Below are 20453 nucleotides of genomic sequence, written 5' to 3'. Positions count from 1 at the left end.
CCCTAGTACTTATAATGGTATAGAACCCTGAACCTTGCTGTCATAGTTGTAGTGTTCCAATTGTGCTTCTCCACTCTTGACGTAGATCCACATATGCCCTTTTGATTGCACATTGACATTCTGAGTACAACTTAAAAACTCTTGGATCTCCTGTCAATCTCTCTTTTTATCCATAATTATATCACTTCAATCTGTGTTATTCCTCCATCTGTCCTCGACAGATTTGAATCTCTCTAATATTTAAGACACTAAGCTGTTTGTTATATTAATGGTGGTTATCCAAAATATCTTTATCCATAGATTTTCAATGTCTCTGTTCATCATTATTTATTAAAATATTCTTCCCTTTCAACTCGTGTATTCATCCGTATGCACGTGTTTGTGAAACACTTTGCAAAACTGGGCAGAAAAGTGGCAGTTGAAGTACAATTTTCATAAGTGCAAAGTTCTAAACTTGGGAAATCATAGTGGCGCAGTCTACCGGATGAAGGTACAGAATTGGGAAAATCAAGTTGCTTAAGAGGCTTCGTTGTCAAGACTGGCAGAGACCCCGAGAGATCCAGGGGTCATTGAGCGTAATAAAAGCCTGGGTTTATAACCAGAAGCGTCGGTAATAAATGCATAAACTTTGTCCTCCAGTTATATTTGACCCTGGCGAGGACCAGCTGACACGAAGCTGTCTAGTTCTGTTCACCATCCAGTTCTGTTCACCGTCCAGTTCTGTTCACCGTCCCGTTCTGTTTACCGTCTAGTTCTGTTCACCGTCTATTCTGTTCACCGTTCAACAGAGTGAACATAAAATCCCTCGAGAAAATTAAATGGCAGATAATTGTTGATAGCATGTAGCCTATATATCAGATTATCAATCACAGACGGAAATATATCAATATCTATGGATGTCTCTGTCCATAGCAGGAGGCCAGATGTTTGGGGCTAGCCTCACGCAACTTTCCAATATGAAATATGGGACGGGAAGGGATGAGTGTGTTTTAGGCTCGTTAGGGTTGAACCAAGCTCCACCGTTTAATAAATATCGACTCTATAACAACCCACTGAGATTTTCATTAGGTCTGAAATAAAATCAGGGCTAGTATTTTCCATTGAGTTTTGATGTTTACTTCCACTGTTTGCTTGCCCCGCATTTTCCCGGTTTATTTGAAAACAAGTAACGTGTATTCATTTGGGTTACAATATTACATTTTCTGAGACAGAGGCACAGAAATAGAGAGACAGATAAAGAGAGAGAATGTGGAGAAAGAGGGGGGGAAATGAGAGACGGGGTGGAGAGAGATGTAACATTGTATTGTCAGTTGTGGTGACAATAAACACAGATGGTAATAAAATATATATATATGGACGAATGTAGTATACAGAAGTTTGCAGGTGAAGCTTGGCGAGCACTGGTGTAACGGCGAGTCGGTGAGTTAAGTGTACGCTGAATATGGATGGTGTTGAAGATGTGTGGTAACTCTCAAGCTTCTGTACTGAACCACTCTTGGAGTTTAGACTGATGATTGATTGATCACCGGTACCGCCAGGTACCCCATTAAGTACCCAGATTTATAAAAGAGAATGTTTGGTTTAATAATGTTGTTAGTTCTGTGACCCTCAACCTTTCCCCAGCTTGATAAAATCAAGGCAAATGGTGACACCTTTGACAAGCCACCAGCTTCCTATCTTCGTCGAGGCCACTAGAGATATAGTTTCCCTCAGGTAAATTAAGGTAATATTTTACTGTTGCAGGTCGGTAGTCACAGCTACAGTTTACTAATGCGTTCTTTAACCTAAAGCGTAATCATTATGCCTTATAATAAACAAGGTGTTTCGGCCTAATGACCTCTCAAGTAGGCGCTGGTCGTTAAGCCCAACAATTAGTGATGTATATAAGGACGCATGCATGAAACTACGAGCTCACCATAGCCCGTGCTACTTTGGAAATTTTTGTCCCAAGTAGCTGAATCTAAAAACAGTAACAACAACGTGAAATTACAGGTAGTAGTTAACATTGTCCCATAGGTTCACCCAGAGGGTTATTCCGGGCATGACGCTGTACGTAACACACGCTCCATAACTGCATTATTTATACTTGCATTCTTCATATAGATGTACCCTAGTCTCTTTTTTTTTAATGTCCTTGTCATGTGTTTACATGTAAAAGTATCTGAAGGTCGGTTAGTGCCTGGGCGTGTCTTCAGCCACCAATCACCGTCGATGCAAACTACAAATGCGAGGCTGATTGGCTGTTAGTGACAGTGGTGCGATGACGTCGCTTAGACTCCCGGACAATGTTCTGTATTTGTAAACATTGCCAGGGATGAGACAGGGGATGGCGCCGTGCCAGGCACTCTATGGTTAATATCAGCACCTACGCCAACATGACACCATGAGTTGAGTCTTAGTAGTAAAAGTGGTGGTGGCGGTGAAGTGTGTGTGACGTACCCACTGTGACTTGCTCTGGACAGACAATGCTGTAAATGAGAAGACTTGTAAATGGTCCTTTCCTGGTATGCAATAGCGTTTTTAATTATAAATTGTTGACAATAGTGCGTAGAACATTTAAAATATGTCCCATGTTCAAAACTTCTATGTTTTGAATGTGTTCTAGTGAGCCTACTGTCTAATTCTGGAATTATATAGTGACTTTATGGTATATCTTATGCTTGATTATAAAGCTATCAGTGTTAATCCAAGGATTAAGTGGTTATATCATGGATGTATTTTGATAATCTTGTGTTTAAGGTACTAAAACTCAATAGTTTGTTATATATAGCTAAATTGAGTACATTGAACAACAGGCCTATGTATGATTCCAAACTATATATATCAAATAAGGCTGTTAAGCTAGGTTTGTTACGAATGTTTCCCATAATGTTTGTATATATCAACCCTATTAACACGTGTAGTTTATATACCATTCCTTCCCCTCATCCCATCCCAAATCCCTGACCCCTTCCCAGTGCTATACAGTCGTAAGGGCTTGGCGCTTTCTCCTCATAGTTCCCTTCCCTAGTTCCCATTTCTTCCCTTCCTTCCCTGTCTTCACTCTGCTTGGTGATGGTTTGTCTTAGCCTGAGGATGAGATAAAATGTTAGATAATTGCTCAGTATTTTTTAAAATGGTGTTTGCTGTTTGACAGTTCCAGTAATGCTAAGTTATGGCTTAAAAAAAAAAAATTTATGTAAATGAACTTTCCGGTTGCATTCTAGGACTGGAGTCGGTATGCTAGCATTAGTATGTCTTGATAAGGAGCAGCTGTCCTTACAGTGCCAGATCCTAACAAAGGAGCAGTAGGCTCTTGACTTGGGCAGTAACTGCTCAGAAAGGTGGTTTTAATGACAGTAAACCAGGTACAGTACTGCAAGCCTGGTTTTTTAAATGGTACAGTACTGTATACAGTATATATTTTTTCAAGATATATTAAAAAGTTATTCTTGATACATTTGTTGACATCATGTACATCATGCTTTTATTATTAGGTTGGAAACTATAGGCTGGTGGAAACCTGTAGGCATTAACAAACTTTGGGTATATGAGCTGCTGTTACTCAGTTCTAAGGGGTTAGAGTTTATGCCTAAAGGGGTTAGGTTTAGTCGTGTTCGTCTAATAGTACACTATCTCGCAGCATAGTTTGTTGCACCTGGGATTCGAGTATAGGTGAGTGTTCTATCTTGTGGTAGTAAGGTTTGGGTGAAGTATGTGTATAAACTCTAGTACTCCATGAGTGAATTATATTGTTCAAATGCTAAAGATATGATATGCTACTTGAAACATAAATTTATACTTGGGTAGTCATTAATGAAATGTTGAAAAATGTATCCTAATTATGTTACCCCAGTTTACAATTGTAGAGCTTAATGTTTAGGGATTCATTACCTACCATAAGTACCTTGTTGAAAAATTTGATGGACTGTTGAAGGAAATAAAAATAGGCACAATAATTTTATTAACAGCTATTTCTTGATAAGCCAAGATTTGAAAATATCTAGACAATTGAGTTGCCTTGTTACCTTACTTTTAATTGGAATAGAAATAAAAATTTATAGATTTATTATTTTGATATTTAATTTTTTCCAGAATAATTTGTATACTATAATGGCTTCTGGAGGCAGCAGCTTGACTCAGTGGCGTCTATGGACACAACTTCGTGACTATATTGCCCGCACAACTACACTGACAGCTCTTCAGAGAGACCTCCCACAAGTCATTAAGAAATTTAAAGGAGGAATATTGATTGAAACGGAAGCCAATCTTAAATCGGGAGTGAATAAGTTCGAAGGTGAAAATGGAAACGAGAAAGAAATCGTTGTTAAACCTGTAGGTTAGTTTCAAAGATGTTTTCTGAATTTGATGTACAAATTTACTATACCTTTCATGTATGTCTGGAATGTTTACCTAGAGAATGCTAAACACCCTAAAACTAGTGAACAGTGGTACTGTACATCTGTTTACGAATTTAATCCTTTCCCAGAGACGGTTTGTAAACTCAAAATTCGTAAACCGAAACAAATTTTCCCATAGGAAATGATGTAAATTTAATTAATATAAATTCAATTAATGTAAATTTAATTAATTGTTTAAATTTAATGATATAATTTATATAATTACTTTATGTTCAGAAACAAAAAAAAAACAAAAAAGCAATTAAATTCTTTACAAAGAATTCAAGTGCGATCGTCACTAGGTGGGAAGCACTGGTAAAATGAAGCGCACTTCATTCGTGCCACCAGGAACCACCCGCACATTCAGCCTTTATGTGTATCAACAAACTCCCCAGGGGAGGCAAGTCTAGTTCTTAATCCCTGACAAATGTGCCAAAAGTACAAAAAAAATTATTTTGGGTGATTGTATGATATATGACACACACTTACAAAACATACCTGAATTTATCTGAATTTACCTGAGAGCCACTCTCTCTTTCTCTCTCGTGGCATGTACAGGGATAGGAAACTGGTGGCTTGTCAAAGGTCCTCCCATTATTCCTCATGATTTTTTCTAACTGTACTTTGAACTGAAGTACAGTTCATGGTTTGATATAGAAAAGTCAAAAAGTCTTGACATTCATGGTTTTAGCAGGTAGGTGGTTTCAACGGTTTATTATCCCTTGAGTGAAGAAAAATCTTTTGTTTTCTGTTCTTTACTGTGGCTTGAGCTTGAAGCTATTGCCCCTTGTATGTGTTAGATTTGATATTGTAAAGCAGTAGTCCACATTAATTTCCTCCAACTTGTTCAGTATTCTAAAAGTCTCGATGAGATCAGCCCTATTATGTCTGATTTGCATTGTTGTTAGTCCTATGACCTTCAACTGTTCCTGGTTTGTGAGTTAACCTTGGTTCTAGGATGATTTTTGTTGCTTTGTGTTAAACTTGTGTAGAACAAAGCACATATGTCCTTTGGAAGATTTTCCAGATTTTGGGTTATATTCTAGTAGTCCAGATTTTGGGTTGTGCCAGTATTTCTAGAGCTTAGTTGGCTTCCTTTACTGCAGCTTCCACTTATTATGAAACTTTTAATGATCCGTGGGTCATATCTCCTGCGTTTTTTTCATCATCAATCTGTTGTAAGGTAGTATTGTTGATATGTTTGTTGTGATGTGTATTGCTATGCCCTACATGCAGGGTTATGCATTTTTCAATATTGAAAAACATTTACCAGTCATCTGACCATTTGTGGAACTCGTGTAGTTTTCTTTGTAAGGCATCAATATTGTTTTTGCTTCTTACTTTACCATAGCTCTTAGTGTCATATGCAAATGTGATGTGGTTTGGAGTATTCTCATATGTCATGAATATATTGGAAAAAATTGGCAGGTCCCCAGATTGAACCTTGAGGTTCAATCCTGAACCTAACTATACATAATTTATATCCACCACACGACTACTATGCTCTCACACGTGATGTATAATATATGCCACGTGTGGCGTGATGTATTTTAAACTTTAAAAAAAAAAATTCAAAATTTATTTTTAAACTTTTAAATTACTGAACAATTTGGAGGATGTGGATCCAGACAATTTCTTCAAAAGGTCTAATGTAACACAAACAAGGAGCAACAGTTTCAAGCTCAAAAATCTACTACTGTATGTAGTACTAAGAACAGGAGATGCTTTTTCTGCCCCCGGGTTATAAACTCTTGGAACCACCCACCCACCAAAGCTGCGAGGCCAAGACTTTGTTGAATTTCAAAATCAAACTGGAAAATATTATCTAGGCAAATGGGGGGGTTGGGGGACCGTCGACAAGCTGCTGGTTTCCTGTCCTCGTCGAGACCACTATAGTGACAGTGGCCGTCAGGTAAATTCGTGTAATACAAGTATATGTGAGACTGCATTGCGCTGCTGAAGTCTGTTAATCTGCCTAGAAGCTTGCAAGATTCGGGTGTTAATAAACTGTGCATTTACAGAGGCTTGTTATTGGCTTTTTGATGAGTACAACTCGAGCACAACCTCTGATGTTGCATGTGGCTGTTACATTGAATTAATATTGAGGCCTGATTTAAATTCTGCCCTCTTTACCCGGAATTATGATGAATGTATTACTAAAAGTAAAAAATACAATTTTGTTAATTTTCTCATACAGTACTGTAGCAAACTTTATTTCTAGGAAAAATTTTAAATGCTTGCATCATACTGTATTGTATTCTCTTTTTACCATATGTTCCATAGTGTGTTGATGTAGCACATTCTTTTTCAGATATTAATATTGAAAACTCGTCAGAACTTCAGAAGGTATTGAAAACGGTTAATTCTTACATTCCATTGTATTTTTCTCAAGTAAGATTGAATTTTTCAAAAAATGAAGAACCTAAGACTCCACAAAAATGTTTACCAAAGTGGCAGGTAAAAAAGGACACAATCTCAAAGGTATGCTTTGTATTATTTTGTTAAATTTTACCACCTGTTATTAACTTAATAATTGATGCTGAAATATTAAACTTTACCTTATTATGAAACCTTGAAAATCTTGACAATTGTTTAAGATTTGTGTACATTTTTAACTTTCAAATACAGGACTGTACTGTCTTATGCTTTATTTTTTTAGTTTAGCAAGTTTTTTTTAATAGAACTGAAGAATAAAATGCCTACTTTTTAATGATAATTAAATGAGCATAATATTTTTAATGATTATGCTCATTCATTGTACTGTGTAAACAATGACTTTTCCAAGTGTTGAAATATAAAGGAAAGTTATCTAAACTTAATTTTGATCTAACTCGTGGAAATTTTATCCATTGGGCATTTATCTCTTCGATTTTTTGCCACCTGAATTCTCCTTGCAAGTAATTCTCAAATCTGTATTTTCTACAATTTTAATTTTCAAAATGATACTAATGCTAACATGTACAGCACTTCTGAGCCAGTCTCCTCACTCCCCATACTTTAATCACTTTTCTTTATTAATTTAGTCTTTTTGTCCCATTTAAAATATTTCTTTCCTTTATCTGACCCAGCTACATTTACGAACAGACATTTTCTACTTGCAAAGAATTATATATCAAAAGAAAACGGCTAAATATTTTTTGAGTAAACAGAGATGACAATGCACGAAGCAGAGTGAGTCTGGCATAGCTTCAGTACTACAGAGCCACATAAGAAAAAAACTACATTGCTAACTAAATTGTACAATTTATATTACAATATATTAAACATTTCTAAAAGAAAAATATCATTAGTTTCTATTTGCTATGAATGGCAAAATAATAATAAACAAATATTCAAAATATGATTGATAAATATTAACTGTCTAGTTGTGGATTTTCTTCTCACACACAATGATAATTTGGATACCCAATTTGAACTTTTCATACATTGTTCTTGTAACAAAAGCCTTCATAATTTTCAAGGATTCCATTTGTTACTTGAATTTTCAAGGTTACATTGTACTGTACAGTACATATTTTTGACCCCAAACTGCAGTCTTGATAAGTCATTGGTGGTTGTTTTTCGTTTTCTCACTTTCTGTGGTTCCCTTTAGGGGGTATAAAAGGAGTATTCCCGTGATCTGAAATAATTTTACAATGTTAATTCAAAGTTCAAGATTAAGTGGACAAGGGTTTTAAATTTAACTTTACTGTTGATATTGTTGTGGAGATATAAATTAGTCATGGCAATACGTACACCTGTACTGTACTGTCAGTTTTCCATAGATTAGCCATCAAACTGTTTTATAGCATTTTTCATTCTTTGGCACCTAACTCTTAAATTTATCACTGTGGTATGTATATTTATTTGTTAAGCTTAAGAACATGCAGGCATGAACTTCAGCATTTAAGCGAGAACACTCTGATACCATTGCGCAATGTGACGTAAACCATCAGATGTGTAATGCATAATGAAGTATTTGTAATGCACTAGTTGTCAGGTTTATTGTAGTGAACTTGTGACTGTATAAAAATAATTCAAAATATTGGAATAGGATTAGCTTTCTTGATATTGTATTTTTATTCTTGTAATCATTAGTAATTACCGACGTTGAAAATCTTTCAGGCAAGCATTGATGCTCGAACTCGGTTTTTAGTGAAAGGTCTAGGTGACCACTTGACAGAGGGAGGACGTCTAAGGAGACTTGAAGACCTTTGCAATCACCTGAGGCAACATCCACAAGCTAAAGGGGTTGCTGTTAAGGTAAGGTTATTAGGATATGGGCACCATTCAACTACTGCATATTCCAGCTTTGGTCTTACAAACATTGTGAACAGTTTCTTTAGTATTTCACCATCCATGTTTTTAAAAGCAATTTTTAAATTGGAAAGCGTAGCATAGGCTCCTAACACTGTTCTTTATGTGGTCCTCAGGTGACAGTTTTCTATCAGGAACCACTCCTAGATCTTTTTTTTTTTAACAGAATTTTAGAAATGTTTTCACATAATTTGTAGTGTGTGTGTGTGTGTGTGGTCTGTTTTCTCTTATTCCACATTTCATAATATGACATTTATTTACATTAAAATCTATTTGCCAAGTGGTGCTCTGTACACTTATCTTGTCCAGGTCTTCTTGAAGGGTATGACAATCATTAAAGTGCAGACGAATCGCTAACATACCTGATACCTGATCAACCAGGCTGTGAGCAGCCGCATCCAACAGCCTGGTTGATCAGTCCAGCAACCAGGATGCCTGGTCGACGACCGGGCCGCGGGGATGCTAAGCCCTGGAAGCACCTCAAGGTAACCTCAAGGTAACATGGCTGAAGATATAATGACCAAACCACACATCAGAAGATGGAGAAACGAAAATGTTTCTGGATTGTTATTAAGTCATGTAACACAGGATTTAATAATGGTCCAGGACGGACTGAAATGACTCTATCTTCTGATGTGGTTTGATCATTACAATCATTTAAGTTTCTTCGCTAGTATCTTAGCATCATCAGCAAAAATGTTCATATAATTTTGTATTCCTTCTGGTAGGTCATTTATGTAGATAATAACATTACCGGTGCAAGAACTGAACCCGTGTTACTCCATTTGTGACATTTCTCCAGTCCAATACATTTCCTCTGATTACTACTCACATTTTTCTGTCAAAAATTTTCATCCATATTAGAAACCTCTGTTATGTATGTTTCAGTTTCTAGTACAACCTCTTATGTGGGACTCGGTTGAAAGCATGTTTTTGGGCCAGATAAGTGCAGTCAACCCAACCACTTCTTACCTGTAAAATCTCTGTGGCTCTATCATAGAAACTAAGTAGATTAGTTACGCAGGATCTTGCAGATCGAAAACTGTACTGTCTGTTGTTATGTCATTTCTCTCCATGTGTATATCACTATACGGAGCTAGTATCAATATTATTAATAAATTACAATTTCAGGAAGAAATTAATTATAATTTTCTTAATTATGATACAGTACTTCTTGTTACAAGTATTGGCTGACAGTTTTCTCATTATTTCTCAGAGAGGCGGCATTCAACGATTACTGAGAATTTTAGAGAGGACAACTGACAGTTTCATAGAATGTGAGGCTCGTGAAGCTCTTGCCTTGTTAGGTTACACATCACCTGTTAAAGGTCATGGCATTAGACTCCTGACTATTGATGGTGGGGGTGTGAGGTATGTACATGAGTTTCCTTTGTAAATTTTCTCTTCATTTTCTTTTCCCTATTGAAATATTTTCTCTGGAATGTTGTAAATCTCAAGATTGCACTCTCTTCAACATCAGACTGGCAAAACTGTATTTTCTGCCCAAACACCAAGAACCTTCAAATAGTGATTTATGCTGAAGGCTTGAAGCTACTCAGTCATTAAATACTCAGTAAGATTTGTCTCCTTATAATGTACTTTGCATAATGTATCCATTTCAGAGGTTTGGTTGCTTTGGAAGTGTTGAGAAAAATTGAGGCAGAGGCTGGCCATCCTATTCATGAACTCTTTGATTACATTTGTGGTGTGTCTACAGGCGCTATTCTTGCAGTCATGATGGGTAAGGTTTAAGCACTTTTTCTCTTTTGCTCATTGTTGCCGTGATGCATTTAGAGAGTGGCATGTGAATTTTTCAGCCTTGTAGGCATTGTGGGATAGCTTTTACAAATTATGCTTTATATTTTTATAGATTATAACTAAAGTTAGCATGTTTTGATTGCTTCATAATATTGTATGTATTCTAAATATGCTGGCATAGGAGAATGGGAAAAACCTTTCTTGGTTGCAATTATGGAATCAAATCATATCTCGATTAAATTTATAGACATCACAAAAATGTTTTCTATTCATATTGCTTCGATGAACTAGTTTTTCATACATGACTCTCATTATTATTTAACAATAATAAAAGCTTTTCTTTAAGGTCCCAGTAATTCTTCTCATTTTGCAAAGTACTGTACAATGTTAGTGGAAAACCAGCAATGATTTTTTTTTTTTTTTTTATACAGGTGTACAACGACTTAATTTGGATAAGTGTGAAACATTGTACAGGGAGCTGAGCACGCAAATCTTTACACAGACAACCTTCAAAGGGGCTACTAGTCTCTTTATGCGTAATTCATACTATGACTCTAACTCTTGGACAGACATTCTCAAAGAAAACATGGGAACCAGAGCTCTCATTGAAACAGCACGAGATACAGATTCCCCAAAGGTAAGAACATAGCATTCATTTAAATGGCTGTCTCTTTTGCATTTTAGATTTCCAAAGGCATTATCATTTTTCTCCTTAATTAGCATTTACAAGTTAAACACATAAAAGGTACTTTTGACAATATGGGTTTACATAGGTATAATACATAGCATACTTTAGTCAACTGATACTAGTCTGTCTTGATGTCTTAAAAAATGTCAGATGTACATAATTTTGTAATTTCAGAAGCTACTAGCGTGACAAACACGATTAGACTTGAAGCTTAACCTTTGATCACTAAATGTTAAACATAATTAAATGGTCATTAATACTCAATGTCTTAGTTTGTCTTTCTGTTACTCTGATGGAAAGGAAGGTTGACAAATAACTTTAGAGAAACTAGAAAAGACAGGCTTATGTACACAAATAATAAAAAGGAAGAAATTTGTAAAATTAAACATATAAATGATAGCTAGGATAAGTATAAATGAGAAGAGGCATAGGGTAATGGAAATGTATGGTTCAGGAAATCTATTTAAATAAGAACATTTTAGTAAATGCAATTTATTTTTCATCATTTATTGCAACATGGTAGATAATTGATGATTAGCTCGTTCCCAATTTAGTGAGTGTTATATTTCCAGATCTGCCTTGTTGCTACATCCGCCAACACGAACAGGATCCAAGCATACCTCTTCCGCAATTACAATCTTCCTTACAGAGTCACTAGCCATTATCAGGGAACATCTTCTCCCTTGCTATGGGAAGCAGTGAGAGCTTCTGCAGCAGCCCCTGGATATTTCTCAGAGTTCAGAATAGGAGATCTAATTTTGTTGGCAAGTATGACTGCTGTATTGTTGCAAAAATAACCATTCATTGTACTAAATCTATGCATTTGGTCCTCAGTCTGCACGAAGGATGTGCATCTGAAAAACTTCCATAAAGCATATTTACTCAGTGCAATTAATTATGTTTGATAGTAGTTGGTGTGTGTTCAAGAGATCTCCAACAGTCTTATTGTTTTTTTTTCTGGATAAAGCACACTACCACTTATCAGCCATGAATATAGGGTTGTACATTATAACTCCAGAATGCTTTGAAAGTGCCATAATACAAAAATGTTATTCAAAAGTACATGAATTAAAGGTTCAAGCACCACCGCCACTACAGTTTGTTCAAGCTTTGTACACCAACAAAGTAATAAATAAAAATAAATTACATGTAGATCACACACTTTATTTTATTGCAAAATTTTATGTAGAAGCAAATTTGCATTTTCTGAACATATGCCTGTACTTGCCTAGTGTTAATGGTTATATTTTTTGTTTTAGGATGGAGGGTTATTTGTTAATAACCCAACTGCAATTGCTGTACATGAAGCCAAACAGCTGTGGCCAGATGTGGACCTTCAGTGTGTGGTATCCATAGGTACAGGGAGGCACGAGCCTATTGCAACTACAAGTGAGGCATCCATCAGCTGGGCTACACGCATCAGAACTGTTCTAAATAGTGCAACTGATACTGAGGGTTAGTGTTGTAGTTTAATATTCTTTTCAATCTTATAAACTAGTTTACTCGCGTTGTATTGAATTAAAGGCTTAATTCATCCTTGGTGAATATAGGCACAATACTGTGGAAGAAGTGCAGGTAAGAATCTTGTGTGCACTGTAATATTGTTTTGGTTACACCATTATGAGTCTAATTGTCGGGAGCATCTTTCCTTATTACTTTATTTAGAACAAATATTAAAATGATACCATCAACTTTGTGATGTGTAGGATGATTTAAAAAAGATGCCAAATCTAACTCTTGGTTCTGGTGTTAGAAATTAATTAGGGGTACCATTGCCAATTACCGACCAGTCTCTGGTTGCCCGTGCCTGAAATGTTTTGTATTCCAGAACTGTGCATGTTTCTTATGAAAGTCATAAGAATATTTTTCAAGTTGAAAGGCATTATATTTTATTTATACTACCCTTCTAAGAACCATCACCCTTTGCACGCAGAGTTGAATAAAATGAATTTGAAAACTAAGCAAACTACTTGAGCCAGTAGCTCTGCAAGCCAAAATGATTTAGTTGTGAGCCAAAATGATAATCACTACAGAAATGGTGCAAGTGTAGAGAGAAAAAGATACAAATTACAGTAAAAAGCTCATACATAGATAAATCCACAGATCAAGTTGAAATACTAGCACATAAGCACCTACTTACCTTGTGATGATTTCGGGGCCGAGTGTCCCCGCGACCCAGTCCTGAACCACGCCTCCCACAAATACATCTTGAGTGCATCAACTTGTAAATACATACAGGGTATTATGCTAAAGAAATTTGTAGATATGGAAATTTATCCATGACCTACATTCTTCCAGCCATAAAAATTGTTTAAGGGGCAGAACCATTTGGATCAATGTGTTCTCACCCTAAATAAAAAGATGACGACATAGAATACTGTATTCAGAGTGTCTTCTAGGAAGGTTTTCCTCAGTAGCTTCCTGAGCTAATCACTGGTCCAGCCAAGCTTTAAGGAAATACACCAGACCTCTGAGACCCACCTTTGCCCACAATGTATGAGGTGAGGGAAGCCATACATTGTATGGGCAATCCCTCACCACAATTTATGAGGTGAGGAAGGCTTAGGGATCAGAGCTGAACCAAAAATGGAGACTTTAAATACCAAAACATAAAAGTGTAACAAAACAAGCGTGAAGAAAATTAGGTATGCATAGAAAAAAAAGGCAAATGATCAGTTATGGGGTAAACACCCTAACTGTGATGCACATGACTGCCACAAAATAGCAGCCCAGATTACCAAGAGTGCTAGTCAGCCTGCCCCCCCTCCCCCTCTCCCACTTTCATGGTCACAGGATAAGGAGCACAGGACTTCTGACAGGTGCCAATGCTTTGTTATCCTTCCCATTTTCCTTCACACTTAATTCTGGAAGCTGCCCCTTACAGTAGTTCCCCTAGTTTTTACATTGGATAACTATGCTATAAACCCCTACACCAGGCCTCTTAGACTATTTTGACTCTGTGGCCTGGTTACCCAGGGTACGAGTTAGGAGAAGTACTGGGTGCCCACTAAAAGAGGGAATTTCATGATTCAATGCTTATTTGTTTTCGTTTTAATTATTGAATACCAAATATGAAATACTTCGTAAATTTTGCTTAGAATATACTCTGACGTGTTTTGCTGTAATTTTCCTAATTTAGCCTCTTGTCATTAGGTGTGCATACTACAATGCATGATTTGTTGCCCGGCGATGTGTATTACCGGTTCAATCCATACCTCAGCGATGAAATTGGCCTAGATGAAATCGGGGAAGAGCGCTTAGGATTGATGATGGAGGATACTAGACTCTATCTTAGAAAGAATGAGATGAAGATCCAGGAAGCTGCCCGGTCTCTTAACACAACTAAAAGTCCGGTAGATCGTATTAAAGACTGGTACAAGTATCAACTTCAGCTATGGCCATCACCATAAGTTATATGTACAAGAATCTGTTCAAAAGTGATAAGATTCATCACATTGCTGTTGCTGCATCCTTAACATTGTAACACCTATATATATATATATATGTTACATAATATTTTCTCTTATCCTTGCAAACACACAACATAATGGTCCCTATGTGTTCCTTGTTACATTTTGTTATAATCTTTTATGACGTATTAGAACTTTCTTACAACTTACCTAACAATTGTTACAACTAATATAGTGTTACAACTTGTTTGAATGTTGCAGCAACGTTGCTGTTTCGTCGTGTGTTTGGCGGGATAGTATTGAACAAATTAAATATATAAGAAAGTATAATTTTGACAGTTTTAAAAGTATAGAATTTTAATATCACATTTTTATTTTAATTACTATTTACTGATTATTAATCTATACATTATAGTAATTTAATGTTAAAGATACCAAAAATGCCATTTCTCTTAATTCTTTAAAAGATGAGAAAACTTTCCTCGTGTGATAAATTGCTCTAATAGATTATTACTAGTCCACTGAAAAAAAATTTATATTTGGTTTATATATGTTTATAGTACAGTATACACATTAACCGTATTATGTGAAATACGTTTGGTTACAAGTAAAAGTATTCATTTTCTAAATGTTTTAAGCATATTTGAATTTTCTAAAGAGAAAAATTTCCTTTTTTGATTATCTAAATATAACCTTCAAGAAAATTTTTATTTATTACCACTGTTCATTAAATTTTGATTCGCATTCAGTGTATACATACAGTATATCGTTAGAGGTTGTGACACTTCCCATAATTACGGTACGTATAATTACATATTAAGTGGCAAATTGGGATTTTTCAGGATTTGTGCATTGTGTATCTTGATGAGGTGAATATTTACAACTTCAGTTTGCTATATTATAAGCATTTTCCATGTTTAGGCAAATTGCTTTTTCACTCCCTCTCCCACTCAAATGTCGTATTTTTCCACATTCCGGACCAGCAAATATGTCAACGTGTGTTTGCTATATCAGAAGTCTTACCATTATTTTCTGTTGCAAACAGTTGCAGAACTGGGACAATATTCTTTTATTGCATCGAGACTTGTGTTGAATCAGGTGCCATGCAAATGAGACTGTGCTGTATTTGTAAAAGTGTTAACCAACTACAGTACTCTACTGGAAACTTCACTCAAGCCTTATTACCTGTAGTGCAAACATAGTTGTAGTTTTATTATGTATTTAAATGCCATTTATTCTTTTTAGTTGTAGTAGCATCTTGGAAATAACTTACCAAATATGAATTTAAACACTAAAATTCCCTAAAATAAAAAACACACACGCATATATATAAATACATACATACATGCACTCTTCCCCGTCCCTCACAATTAGCCAGATATTTGAAACTATATTTTATATATTTGAAGCTTAGTAGTTGGAATCCTTGGTTACAATACTGTACTGTACCTTAAAATCTTATATCCGGTAAACAAGAGATTCTCAGGAAGTTGGTTAATATTTTACTCTCCTGTCCATTTATATTTTTGTATTATATAAATATATGCTGTAATAGGGTAATGTGAAATGTTTTAAATACAATGTCAATGGCTTTTGAAGTTATTATGTGATATTAATGAAGTTTAAAGATTACGAAGATTTAATTATAGGTGATATTACAGAAATTATTTTTTTTTTACTAGTCAAATTATATGGAGTGAAACGAGAAATATTATTACATGGGAATTAGTTTTTCTTTTACATTGTAACAGGAGCCCAATGATTAAACAAAGCAGTTATTCAGCATTGAAAAAAATTTCAATATTAGATGTAAATAATATGGTTTTATTCAGAGGATGTCAGTGTATCATGAATTAGAACACTTTAACCCTTGAAGTGCAGCTAGGATCTAAGGCGCTTCTCTGCCTGTGTGGAAAACAAAAAAAACTTGCACAATAAGTAGGTTTGGGTTTCGTGCACACTGTGATCAGCGAGTCAGTGTCATTTGGTCTGTGGACTGTGATGGTGTAATATTCCTGTCTTACCAAGTAGAGACCAGAGCTGTGGTGATCATGGTATAAACCCCATGTGTGTGTTTCGTTTGCTTTAGCTTACACAGTGTAGAATAATTAATTTTATTTATCCTGGCACAGCTCGAAGGCAATGTCTTCCAACTCGCCCCTTTGCTGCTATTCTGTCTGGTAATGTCATCCAGAAATATTCACACACCAGTGGGGAAAACGCCAAATTGCGATTTTTGGCAAATTGCCTTGCTGATGCCTATAGTAAGCAATTAACAAATATTGCCGTTTTTTAATGGCCTAGGTTAACTAAATTATATCCGCAGAGATGTATTATACAAATTATGCATTTATAGTTATACGAACTGGTGGTAACTAAAATCAGCCTGTGATAATAGATGCAATTAAAGGGTTAAAGGTTATTAGGTTTAAAGAAGTAAGGATGAGGAAATTATAATTTCATATTAGGCTTGATGGGCTTGCAGATTGTTCAGGTTTTAATTATGTATGAAGAAAAATATGCCTTTTATTATGAATCACAAATTCCTTTATTTGAAGGAATGCTTCAATCGACAAAATTTTCTGTGAATAAACTTTAATATTGTAAAAATTTTAACTAATTATATATTTGTCTGGGAGGGCTTCTAAGGTGACTTCTTGTTTCTAGTTACCTGACGAGATCCACCAATTTCTATTGATGCAATGTGGGATTTGCCTTTTCAGTGGTTGTAGTTCTGCTTGTTGGCCTGCCATGACGTTGGGCGTCCAGCTAGTTTGCACATCTGAAAGCCAGGGTTCCGATTCTAAGTACTTGCCATGTTTGGTTTTTCGGTAAATTGGGGAAAGTTTCATTTGGTTCTGCAGGTTTAGACCTGGTTGGTCCTAGTCTGGGATTAACAGTTGACTTCCATCACCCTTCTGCCTACATCCATGGATGCATGTTTCTGGCAGGCAGCGGAGAGTCCTTGGGTCATCCAGTGGTGACTTCAGTGGCTGTATGAGAGTTTGAACTTTGCCTGCATGGTGTGTCCTTTGAGCAGAGTTTGGCTTAGCGCTGTGCCGTTTTCTTCAGTTCTGACCCTTTCACTACCACTGGAACCTTAGGGTGTGAGCTTTATGGGTCCTTCAATGACTTCTGTTTCTACCAGTTTTCCCTTTGGCATTTTGGGATTCTGTCCCATGGCACCTTCCTAACCCCTGTGTGACCTCTTTTTAGATGATTCGGCTCTGAATTGAGAGTTTGTATACATCATTCGGCTAGCTGCTAAAGACCATTGGGTGGGCTCATGTAATGCACACAGCAAGGTCCACGAGTTCGTGGCAGTTTGGTATGCTCTGTGGCTGCAACTTCTCCAGGTGGGCTTTATAGTCCAGGTCCCCATAATTCATTGAATCGTGGGTGGTCAGTTTGGTCTCTAATTTTATGGTGCTGAATTCTGCAAATACCATACTGTAGCTTGTCTTCTGGGATCTTGAGGTTTGGCGCTCTATGACTGCCTTTCCATGGCTGAACTGCCTCATGACAGAGTGGTTCATTCAGTTCGGGGGGGCGGGGTCTTATTTTCCAGGAATTGTTTGCGTTGCTGATTGTCTGTCTCGCTTTTCTTGGTTAGTGATCTAGTATTCTCTACGCCTTGCATATCTATAGAGGGGTCTTGTTTTAGCATCTGGTCCCCCAGTATGCTTACAATGATTGGCCATGCATGGATTGAACTGAGTGGAGCTGTCCAAATAACTAGGAACAAGAAGCCACTAAAGATGCACCAGGGAAAGGTGTTTTATTACATTCAATGGTGATTTTATTTTTAATTGTATGGATTATCATTTAATAAAAAAAAAAGACTGAAATGTAAATTTAAGTGAAACAGACAGATAGGTCTTGAAGAATAGTGATAAATGTCAGGAAAAAAAGCACAAGGAAATAAAGGAAAACGGAATATAAAATTAATATGTGGAGATACTTTTGGTCATGGCTGCATACAGCCGTTGGTTCTAAAAAATTTTGCCATTGACTTCCTTTGTACCCCGATCAGTTTTGAGTACAAGTTGGTGCATATCTAAAATGTAAAGTTTTAATTTATATACTTGTACTGTACTTGCATACTTGTACCGGTACTTGCAAGGTATACTGTATACCTTGAAAATATATACAGTATACCATTTGTTCACCTGGATTCTTTGGGGGGAGGGGTGTTTAACAGCATGTAAAAGATCCACTGAACAAAATTATTCATATGTACACTGTGTGTATTTGCATACCTAATAGCCAGAATTGCCTAATAAGCTGTATTTCATTGAAAAACTATATTTAAAAAATCAGCTTGTTTATTAATAGATGTTTAATGGCAAGACAACTAATTTTAAATTGATGCTGATACTAACAAAGCAACCTGACCTAACTTAAACCTGCGTATTTATATCATTTCTGTATAACGTAGACAAAACTAAGCCTAGTAAGTTAATTAATTCATTGAATAATAAAACGAGTATAAGAGCAGACTTAAGTTCTAAGAGACATTTGGAAATATAAAAAATCACTCCGGTTGTGAAGCAATTTGGTCATTGTTTGAGCTTATTAGTATGGTTTTGGCAACTGGGTATGATATTTGTATCTACACACACCTTTTGTATATGTGTAAACATTTTAATAAACAGCATTACTATTAGATGCTTTTAAATGTAATTAGACCGAGGTACTAAGTCTCGCTTTGTTTTGATGGTATAAATGTACTGTACAGTATTTGCAACATGTTGCTCTCCCTAGCCCTAATATAGTAAATGTATGCTAATTCTGTCACTCAAAGATATGCAAACCCATTTCAGTAGTAAAGAGAAAATATTAATTTCTTGTAAACCTAACAGTTTATAGAATACTCCAGCAGCATGACCAAATTTGTAAAGAAATGTGGCTGCATTATTGATAAATCCTTAAACATTTTACCCCATAAATAAGGTTTCCATCATTCTTTTCCTCTCCTGCAAGAGCAGTTCTCATATTTTTCCTCGTTTATGATACTCGGCAGATAACTTTGTCATCCTATAGAATTCTTTGATGAATGTATTTTTGGCTCAAGGCCCAGCATTATCGTATGAGCCTCAAGGAATTATGAATGTCTCCGTGGTGTAGTGGTAAGACACTCGCCTGGCGTTCCGCGAGCGCTATGTCATGGGTTCGTATCCTGGCCGGGGAGGATTTACTGGGCGCAATTCCTTAACTGTAGCCTCTGTTTAACGCAACAGTAAAATGTGTACTTGGATGAAAAAACGATTCTTCGCGGCAGGGGATCGTATTCCAGGGACCATAGGATTAAGGACTTGCCCGAAACGCTACGCGTACTAGTGGCTGTACAAGAATGTAACAACTCTTGTATATATCTCAAAAAAAAAAAAAAAAAAAAAAAATGTAAGGGGAAGAGTATACATGTGGTCATCTCCCCCTCGTCAATGATGGTTGGCACAAGAAACAAAATATGAAAGGTATATAGTGGCAATTCCAATTAAATTGTTTATGCATGTATAAATCAGTGTAAGAATGGAGTTTGTCATCATGGACCAGTGCATGCATGCACTATCTGTGTGTGTAATGTACAGTATAGTGGGAGGGGATGACTGGAGTTAATACCAAACATTGGGACTCCAAGTTATTCAGCATTTAGTACAGGACCACATTTAGTCTTATGGTCCTGATGCAGACATTAATAGTTGCCATTATTGTTGAAGATATGGCACTGAATGTTTGCCAGTAATAAAGTCTCGGTAATGGGATTTTATAAGTGTAGGAATATAGTGTTTCTATATAAGGATGACGTGATACTATTATTATATGTACTGTACAGACAAATCATACTTACTTTTGTGATAAATTATTGTAGTTCTAGTCATAGTGGATTTAATCAAGTAAATTATATAAATGAATGCGTGT

At 36.1% G+C, this 20453-nt stretch overlaps 1 protein-coding gene across 3 annotated transcripts; it reads left to right on the top strand.

Moving 5' to 3' along the window:
- The first annotated feature begins 2230 nt into the window (after window positions 1–2230).
- LOC123766530 (calcium-independent phospholipase A2-gamma) lies at window positions 2231–20446 on the top strand. 3 transcript variants are annotated; one of them, XM_045755756.2, is made up of 10 exons: window positions 2231–2351; window positions 4075–4318; window positions 6691–6860; window positions 8484–8621; window positions 9892–10046; window positions 10298–10416; window positions 10865–11070; window positions 11694–11885; window positions 12381–12576; window positions 14275–20446. In XM_045755756.2, exons 1-10 carry the CDS (start codon window positions 2349–2351, stop codon window positions 14529–14531), a joined length of 1680 nt encoding a protein of 559 aa, XP_045611712.2. In that variant the 5' UTR covers window positions 2231–2348; the 3' UTR covers window positions 14532–20446. The 3 variants fall into 3 exon arrangements, with proteins under 3 accessions (XP_045611712.2, XP_045611711.2, XP_045611713.2); XM_045755755.2 differs by having other exon boundaries at window positions 2252–2504; XM_045755757.2 differs by having other exon boundaries at window positions 2253–2387.
- The last annotated feature ends 7 nt before the right edge of the window (window positions 20447–20453 follow it).

Source organism: Procambarus clarkii, chromosome 62 (assembly GCF_040958095.1).
Source record: "Procambarus clarkii isolate CNS0578487 chromosome 62, FALCON_Pclarkii_2.0, whole genome shotgun sequence".
NCBI classification, from domain to species: domain Eukaryota; kingdom Metazoa; phylum Arthropoda; class Malacostraca; order Decapoda; family Cambaridae; genus Procambarus; species Procambarus clarkii.
This window is presented reverse-complemented; position numbering and strand designations above follow the sequence as displayed.